Genomic DNA, 9184 nt, shown 5'->3' on the forward strand with positions numbered 1-9184 from the left:
TATATATATATATATATGGCACCTCAGCATCACCCTGCTTCCTACTTCAGGACATAATGCTACAGTGCACTTCACAGCCCCCTGAATACTCACCAAATACTGAATGACCACTCTAAATTTTAAATTAAGTTACAATATTCAATTATACATTTATCTGGATTGACCAGGACAGTGCAAGAACAGAAACAAAAGCCTAGCACATGAGTATAAAGTGCCAAAATTATACAAGACCTGAACTGGACAAACTTCATAAACAAGCAATCAATTTGGAAATGCCAGTGGGCATGTATCATGTGATAGTCGCTGACAATTTCATACATGGACATTTTAATTACTTAAGTATATTCCACCTAATGATGACCGTTTTACAGTTGAAACATGTACAATTTGTTATACAAATAAGTCTATTAATGTGTGTGGCAATCAATCCCGATCGAGCCTTGTACATTCAATATCCTAGCCATACAACCGCGCTAACAATGACATGAGAGGGGATACAGATGAAACTTGTGTTTACGGCAGTTTTCCATTTCTGAGATTGCTTCCTTCACAAATTGGACTTTATATGCCTAATGAACAGTCAGCTTTTCTTACGTTTTGACGCGTCAAACACCACATAAAACACATGCCGTGTGAACTGAATCAATGGAAACTGGTGTAAAAATATAAACGGTAGTAGTATTTGATTAAGGTATGTCCATTTTCTTTAAGTTCTACATTTATTTCTCCTCCATTATCGAAATAATTCAACATTGCCGCCATATTTGCAGAAAACAACACTTCCTTAGTTCTTAAATTGCTCACGTTACTCTCGTACGACTGGCTCCACAAAAGTGCTTTGCGTCTGAAATCATCATTGCGCAAGCCTGACCTGTGTAGCAAACCAACATGGATGTTGCATACCTATTGATTGCATTACGTCACACATTCACGTAACGCTGTTTCTCATTGGTCAGGGAGTGATTAATGACGTCGTGAGTCAAAGACGGGAGGGGGGAGACTGCAAGAGCCCAAAAGGGGCAGAATAACGATTTTCCTTTTCTAACGTTAAATACAGAATAAAACACATACAATTAAAATTACTGCATAACTAAAAACTTAAGATGCATATCGTTGATTTCTTCGCATATGTAACTCTTGCACATGGTGACGACGAACAACGAATGTTAAAAATGTCCACTTTTCATTAAAATATACTTACCAATTCCTCAAACGTTTGTTCATGCTCATTTCCTTGCCAATCTAATCTTTTGGGTAAAGCCTGGAATAAATTAAAATTTCATGTTATACAAGATTCCATTGTTTGGAGATGTTTATTTACATTCAGGGTCATCGACCTTTACATATGTAATGTTTTGACGGAAGGAAACCACGTGCAAACCATGCGGTGGCTCCTACAAGCACAGCTGAATGTCAAACTCAGTGCTCACCTTTGAATTTTCCAGTTCTCGCCTTAACATCTGCAATAGAAAGCAAAAAATTGTTAAATATTTGTAAAGGGAATTAGATTCTGCACAAGTTCATGTAAATGTACTTACATTTGCAGTTTCCTGACACGGACCAGCAGCCAAAAATTTTGCGATCAGGAAATACAGCTCTGCAAGTGGAACGAACGCCGTTATACATAGCGCACATCGCAGTCAGTTTTAACCGAAACTACGCAAGTACACAAATATATTCTTACCTGATGTCACTGAAGTTTGGTTATTTAATACGCCTATATCCATAATTACTTATTTATTAATTGGTTTACAAACAAGTTAATGAAAATATATTATTTTTCTCGAAACATGTTCCATAAACTCACACCAGTAGCCATTCTGTACACACTCACAACCTGAACCGCACCACTACCATAAGTGCAGCGTGGCGCGCAGAATCATATAGGTCCTTCTTCCGCTACTTGTGCCCAATAAACATGTAAAAGTAACATTGCAGTATTTCTTCCACATACTAAATATATTTAATCACATTTGATGAATTATGCGTCTTCTTGTCTTCGAAATAGTGTTGCAATGCTACAACTACATATAAAGGTAACTACGCGGAAGAATACAAAATGGCGTATAGACCTGCGAAGAGAAATTTAGGTGTGGAGCGTATATCAGTTCCAACACTTTATTCGATAGGAGAGCGAAGAACTGTAGCACATATTTTCATGTAAATTGTGATTTATTTTGAATCCAAATTATGTAGTAATTAGGTAGTTCCCAGACGTTCTTCACAAACAAATATATGGCACTGCTGTAGCTATACAAATTGTATAAATTCGGCATTATCAATTTGCCTGCTCCGAATATTGTCTCTCTATGCAACAGTGGACTTAGTTCAAGTTCAATGAGCTGAATAGTTGGAAACTGTTGTGGTGTTGCGTCAGTGTAGTAGAGCGAAGAGCAATGAGAATGGAAAGGATTTGTTCTTAAATATGTGTATATTTTTATGACATTTCATTGTGCAGTTTATTTTCCTAAGCTGGTTGTGTTGTGGATTATTAGTATTTTACATTTAAAAATTAGTTTGCCCAGTCTTGTTGAAATGTCTTGGATTCGTGACAGTACATTAAGTTGGATACAGTTACTGTGTGTGAAGATTATAAAAAATGGTAGAGTACCTAAACATGTAGCCTTTATCATGGATGGCAACAGGCGATATGCCAAGAAAAATAATGTACAAAAAGTTGAGGGCCATTCCCAGGGGTAAGTTATTTTATATACAGCTGATGTAATATTTTCATATGATGATGAACTGTAATAATTATATGTGGTTTGTGTAGGTTTGAAAAGTTAGCAGAAACCTTGCAGTGGTGTCTGGACCTTGGAATCTCTGAAGTTACAGTTTATGCATTCAGCATAGAGAACTTCAAACGCAGCCAAGAAGAGGTTGATGCTCTAATGGAGCTCTCTCGGCAGAAGTTTAAACAGTTGCTGTGTGAGAAGTTAGTCCTTTTGTCTGAAAATCATGTCTTTGTTGGAGAATTAAAAAGTGGGAGCTCATTTGTGTTTGATGTTCTGCCAGGGACAAGCTGATGGAACATGGGGTGTGCATCAGGATTATTGGAAATCTGTCACTTCTTCCACAGGACATCCAGAAACTTATAGCACAGGCCATGATACTCACAAAGGACAACAATAAAACATTTCTGAATGTGGCGTTTGCATACACAGGTAAGCCGGTTTGAAGCAGTTGAGTGTGGACCAGTTCCCCTTACTGGTAGTAGTGTTACATGTCAGCATTGTGTGTTCAGCCAGGGAGGAAATGGCACAAGCTGTTCAGGCTGTGGTGTCTGGTGTGGAGGATGGTGCCCTCAGAGTGTCTGATGTAACTCAAAAGCTGCTGTCTAGCTGCATGTACACAAGCACCAGTCCTGACCCAGAGCTGCTGATCAGAACCTCAGGAGAGGTCAGGCTCAGCGATTACATGTTATGGCAGGTTGGTATTGGAGAGAGCAAAGCTGTGGAACATAAACTTACCGCATTTAAAAGCCAAGAATGTTGTTTATTAATTATGGACGCATGTTTCTATGTACAATATTTGTGAGAATCTTAATTTCCCAGAACTAATAATGTATAGGTCTGTTCTGTATGTTCATCACCACAGACACAAGAGCTGCAACAGGACTTGTGTCCCAAGCTAGTATGAATCATTTTATTCTTTCATAAAATTACACTTTTTGTAGTACAGGACTGCACCCATTGTCAGTTGTCTGCTTTGGTCTGTAACAACTTGTGCAATTGATGTAATATTCAATTGTGGTCATTTGGGTTGTGAGACCATTCAGTGCTGTAGGATGGAATTCAACATGTTGCCTCCATCTTCAGTGTTGAAGTGTGTAGATTGAGGAAGGCCACTCAGATGGAGCCCAGGCTCGAACCTTGGTTTGTGTTTCCTCTCATTGTGTGCACATGATGTAATCAATCTGTCTGATAGGTGTCTTGCAGCTGTATCTACTTTGCGGATGTCCTCTGGCCAGAGTTCAGCATCTGGCATCTCCTGGCCGCCATCATTAAGTTCCAGCGGAGCTATGCTCAGCTTGTCCCTGTGTGTCAGGCTGATGAGATGGCTAATGGATCTTGCAGTGAACGGTCCAGTGTGTTTCAGACCCGCCTGGCTGCTAGTAGGTTGGCCACACTAGAGGAATTGAGCCATGCTATATCCTGACATTGCTAGTGCAACTAAATTACCTTGGAGACCATTAGATGGCTGGTCAAAGCTGTGACAACTGGAACTTGACTGCAGATATTCTGACACTTTGTGAAAATGTTTATATTCACCAGTCAAACTGTTACAAGAAACAAGAAACATAAGGAATGAAATCAGTTATAAGATTTGTGTGTACAGTCGGATCCTTATTTAATAAATCTCTGGGTAATACAGTTTATGCAAAATTACATCAGCATGTTTTTATGGTTGACATTGTCCTCAGCCATTGCACTGTATAACATATAAGTAAAATTAATGTTGAATTGCAGCAAGTGCAACAGTGGTTTTTAAGAATAAAATAAACCCTTTGCACATGTTCTGGCCAATGCTGGCCTGCATTGGAAGGTAACCAACACTTCAGAGGAAATTCATCATGTGAATTACATGCGTCTTCCAAGGGTTAAAACACTGGTATTTAAAGTACGTTTTGTTAAAAATGAAATCTGTCAATTGATCAGACTCTTGCTGTGAATCCTGGTGACGGTCCTGTTGCTTCACAGTGGGTTGTGTGCATGTGAGATGTGTTTTGATGAAGGCTCTGTTTTATTATTAAGAAAACATTGTTGCACTTAAAGGAATTCAGTCCTGATTTTACTTACTTATGGGCATTTATTATTTTTTTCTGTCAACACTGTGTCAATATGCTATACCTTAAGGCTTTACAGCATGTTTCAGCCTTTTGGCCATCATCATGTGTTCTACATATAACTGTAACTTAGGTTCTCTGTCATTACATTGGCCAGTGTTTACATATGGATGCATTTTGTGTTGTCTGCCGCTTGCATTTTAATTAAAGATTATTCAGTAGTACATGTACAGTACAGTTCAGCCGAAAGGCTGGAACATACTGTAAACTTGTAGACTGTGTCAACAGAAAGCAAAATAATGAATGTAATACAACATAACATGATGCTGCAGTAACTTGTGGTTGTGATGTCTACATTTATGTGACATGTTTATGAGAAGTATCATGACTACCATGAATCCATGGGATCTAGAATAGGTCGGGTATGTGAGATGCAGTCAGTGTAGTGTTCTGCAACACAAGTGCAGTGTGGAATGATCTGCTGGGCTCAAGCGAGAGGGATGTGACATCGTGTTCTTTGGTACATACATACAAATGTTTCAGATGAACCTGCTACTGCTATCTTCTGTCTTGAAGCTGGAGACAGCAGGTTCCTCCAAAATGTTGGTACCCGTATGCCACGCTACATGGCGTCCCATTCCTAGAGCCCTGTAACTTTAATATTTGCCTCTGTGAGAATGTTAGATGTCATAATAATGAATCAGGAAGTCATGAGCAGCTGATGAATGTCATGGTGTCATTCCATTTTGCCTGGCTAGTGTTAAGGAAGATCAGGAAGTTACAAAGTACTTCATTCCATTTAAACGCTTCTTTATGTAGTGGGGATATAAATAGTGCAGATTTTATGGATTTGTCTGTCCATTTATAAACTTGAATTGTTTCATTATACATTTTTATTATACTGAAATCCAGGTCATCCCCACATAGAGAGCAGTACTTGTTACTGGCCAGGAGCATCATATGGGCTCTGGGTTCCATGCTGATGTGTTAGTAATCCATTATCAAACCTCAGAACTTTGTTACTGTGTCATCACACAGCTGCCTGTTATACAGAGACTAGCAAAGTGTTACTTTGTGCCAGTGCATGGCATTGTGATAACCTGCGCAGTATCATCACCAGCATCAATGTTGTGATCACCACATAGCCCACACAGCCCACCATGATACAAGCCCAGCACAGATACTGTAGCAAAATGCCCATAATATTCCAACCACACATTGGCTTCTCCCAAGTGAATCTGGACAGGCCCATCCGAACGCTGCCACACCCTGAAATATGAGAACACCAGAGGTGTACTGTAAACATGTACCTCTAACCACAAGATGATCAAACAAGTTAGGAAATGTACACATAGCATTAGTTTTGGTGTGTTCACTCAATTTTAATTGCCTCAAAAACTATAAGACTTGTGGAAAAAATGTACTGGGCATGAATGTCTCATTTTTCTGTGTAACTTCTATTCAAAACATTTTTTGCAGCAATAAATACTTTGCAAGCTACATCCAAGTTGTGCGGAACAACACGTGTAGGTCATCACATAAAGTGCCTGTTCTTGTTGTCCAGTTTAACTTCAAATTGAGAAGTGTGAACGAATTTTAGTAGAAATCCCTGTATCAAATTTTATGAAATTATTACAGGGGCTTGCATATGGATGGACATGTGCACTTTTTCAACTTTTCTTTGTGAATACACCATGAACACTTACTTGAACACATAGCTGTCACCTTTAACTGGGTGTTGGTAACCTTCATGTGGGTTTGGCACCATCTGACCATTCACGGAGATGGTAAGCTGGTCCGCGGTTGGCAGAACTTCTATACGGTTTATGTCACTATACAGTTCCATAGCCTGCAGTGACAAGAAGGTTGCTCTTCACAGCTCTCATCATTATTACATGACAAGGAATCAACAAGTTGCAGGATGAATGAACAGCATTCATGGACCAACAGTCGAGGTGTCTGTACCTTCTACTGGTGTGCAATTAAAACATTTGTCATGACTTAAATATGTATCATGCAAACATTTCAAATGCGTTGGTAATGTTCAGTTAGCACCTGCAGATTAGCCTGATTGATTTTCACACTATTTAACAATTTTATTTCAACTGCAGATGGAAACAACTGTGATATTGAACAGACTGGGATTAACGGGGAGGCAGTTCATGGCCTGTTTCAAGTTGCTGTTTGCCTGGCTGCAGTGAAGGAAACTGTCACATTTCCGTGTGGCCAGTATACTTGCCAATATTCAAACTATGTACCTCCCAAACACAGTGACTGCTGACCAGCACTCCTGCCCCATATGAAGGAACATACTGGATGTTCTGACAGGAGCTTCTTGGTTTTTGTCAGTCCCTCCATGGAAATGCTGGGAACAGTACTTCAAATTCCACTGACTGCTGTCTTCCACATCCTCCCCAATTCATTATTCACCATTTGTCACAACATTTGACACAATGCAGTCAGGGCTACTGATAGTATTGCTAAATAAACCGTTAAGTAGAAGCATGTTTTCTTTATATATATATATATATATATATATTTCTTAAATTTTGCCTTTCCCATGGTCAAAAATATATTGTGATCAATATGACCATTGCTAGACAATGGTTTGGTAAGCACGTTCCTGCAGCCAACGACTAGACGTGGAATAATCCACTGCTAGGCAACGGCTCTCAAAAAACGTATCTGTGGCAATGAATAGATGCAGTAATATATGAACTGTTCGAGATGGTGATCTATATTCAGTTTACCTCAAATTTATAAAAGGACAGTTCAGTTGAGTTCAGTTCATTCTTAGTGATTCTTAAGGGACCAATCTGTAAATCAGAACTGAGTCAGTCATGGTGGAAAAGAATACACTAGTAGTCCAGTAAGGAATGGAGCAAGTCTTAGACAGTCATTGTGAGTTGTAATTGGTTGTAATTGTAATAGAAGTATCAATAAATCCATCCAATCCAGAACCTGTAATTAATAGTCATGGAACCCCAGATGTGACAATATTTAGCATCTACTGGCTGTATGATGTGCTACTCTTGTAGTGCGTGTACTCTCTTAATTTTTGCAGGTGAAGTAACATAACAATGTCATTAAGAAAAAGAAGGTTAAGTAACTGAAGGGAGTAGACTGTACCAGAGGGGTTGCAGTGCCTTCCACCTTCCTGATAAACACTGCAAACTGAGGCTGAGTGGTGCAGTCAGCCATGGCAAGTGTGTAGCAAGTGGTGACATTTGTGGTGAGATGTGCTCCATCCAATGTCCACACGCTGTGTAGAGTCAGAACACATGAACCTGAAATGTAGGCAGATGAGCTGCATGTGTCGCTGTGAGGGCACACCTAACCTTGAGTAAGCATCATTATGGCAGATAATCCTGTGTCTTCAACATCTCTGCTATGTTCCTTTTTCTGGTTTATTTTAAAGTGCTGTCAGTATCTCAGATTACATTAAATCGCTAATCCGGTTACAGTTAATCTCAATGTCAGATAATCCAGATCGAAATATAAAAAATGAGAAATTCTGTTCACATTTGAGTACATGCTTTAAATGAGACATGGGATTCAGAAGCAAGAGGACTTTCAGACTGTTGGGGACAGCTGGAGAGACTGAAACCATGCAAGAAAATATCCAAGATTGGTTTGAGCTGGATGAAGGAGATCGGATTTCAGCTTCTTGTCTCCTTATAGTTTTTAAATAACAGCTCTGAAGTGATATTTTTCATTGTCATCAATACTACTTATATTATTAACTTCTTAATTTGAAGAAAGCAGTCTTCTGGGATTTGGCACCGTGTATATGTGGTGTTAACCGACGTTTCGGAGGAACGTATCGCCCCCATCTTCAGGGTTGAAGAAAAAGTATAAGTAAATCTGCAAGCGACAACACCGTGAGACACGGTAAAGCAGACTAAAGAATATACCGTTAGAGCATAGAGGGAAGGGGATGAACTGCAAGTAAACAAGTGAAAGCAGTGGTGTGGGAGGGGTGGGGGAAAGGGAGCTGGGACAAGCGTGATTTTGTGTAGGGGAGAGTGTAGCAAGGTTAAATGGCTGGTCTTTAACTGTAAGCTGAGGGGGGTGGGGTTGTTATGTTGGTTGGTCATGGCCTTGTGGCTTTCCGGATCTGGCGTCATATCCCGGTGGGGGGTTTTTAAGAGAACAGATAAGAGGTTTCCAAGACTTGCTGAGACGAAACCCATCCTCTCTGTTCATATTCCCTGGATGCAGTTCGATCTCAATGGCTTCCCTAATGATGCGATCCATATAGCGCGTCTTGGTGGCGAGGATGGAGGTATTCTGAAGCTGAATGCGGTGTCCCAGTTCGATGCTGTGTTCAGCTACGGCCGACTTGTCCGGATGTTCGAGACGGATGTGCCGCTGATGCTCCTTCAACCTCGTGTCCAC

General features: G+C 39.9%; 3 protein-coding genes across 9 annotated transcripts in view; 1 reads left to right on the plus strand and 2 right to left on the minus strand.

The window, feature by feature from the left end:
* LOC111866090 (PH-interacting protein) overlaps nucleotides 1-1853 on the minus strand; it is a 29389-nt gene extending 27536 nt beyond the window's left edge. The window contains exons 1-4 of one of the 3 annotated variants that reach the window (XM_023854670.2): nucleotides 1685-1853; nucleotides 1539-1597; nucleotides 1431-1460; nucleotides 1202-1261 (exon numbers count right to left, since the gene is read on the minus strand). In XM_023854670.2, the coding sequence (XP_023710438.1) occupies nucleotides 1202-1261; nucleotides 1431-1460; nucleotides 1539-1597; nucleotides 1685-1727 (192 nt within the window). In that variant the 5' untranslated portion in view covers nucleotides 1728-1853. Of the gene's footprint in view, nucleotides 1-594; nucleotides 838-1201; nucleotides 1262-1430; nucleotides 1461-1538; nucleotides 1598-1684 lie in introns of those variants that run through there. The other 2 variants (XM_023854671.2, XM_023854672.2) reach the window with 2 other exon arrangements.
* A 191-nt stretch (nucleotides 1854-2044) lies between these two features.
* LOC111866076 (dehydrodolichyl diphosphate synthase complex subunit DHDDS) lies at nucleotides 2045-4388 on the plus strand. Of its 3 annotated transcripts, none has more exons than XM_033752107.1 (5): nucleotides 2045-2160; nucleotides 2774-2935; nucleotides 3016-3164; nucleotides 3245-3429; nucleotides 3928-4388. In XM_033752107.1, the coding sequence occupies exons 1-5, from the start codon at nucleotides 2060-2062 to the stop codon at nucleotides 4156-4158; spliced, it is 828 nt and encodes a 275-aa protein (XP_033607998.1). In that variant the 5' UTR covers nucleotides 2045-2059; the 3' UTR covers nucleotides 4159-4388. The 3 variants fall into 3 exon arrangements, with proteins under 3 accessions (XP_033607998.1, XP_023710406.1, XP_023710407.1); XM_023854638.2 differs by having other exon boundaries at nucleotides 2068-2696; XM_023854639.2 differs by having other exon boundaries at nucleotides 2068-2696; nucleotides 3939-4091.
* The window catches only part of LOC111866074, a 28276-nt gene continuing 23425 nt past the window's right edge, over nucleotides 4334-9184 (minus strand). For all 3 annotated transcript variants that reach the window (XM_033752106.1, XM_023854637.2, XM_023854636.2), the window contains 3 exons: nucleotides 7916-8073; nucleotides 6493-6635; nucleotides 4334-6055 (listed from right to left, as the gene is read on the minus strand). In XM_033752106.1, the coding sequence (XP_033607997.1) occupies nucleotides 5854-6055; nucleotides 6493-6635; nucleotides 7916-8073 (503 nt within the window). In that variant the 3' untranslated portion in view covers nucleotides 4334-5853. The remainder of the gene's footprint in view (nucleotides 6056-6492; nucleotides 6636-7915; nucleotides 8074-9184) is intronic.

This window comes from Cryptotermes secundus, unplaced genomic scaffold (assembly GCF_002891405.2).
Source record: "Cryptotermes secundus unplaced genomic scaffold, Csec_1.0 scaffold318, whole genome shotgun sequence".
Classification (NCBI taxonomy): Eukaryota; Metazoa; Arthropoda; class Insecta; order Blattodea; family Kalotermitidae; genus Cryptotermes; species Cryptotermes secundus.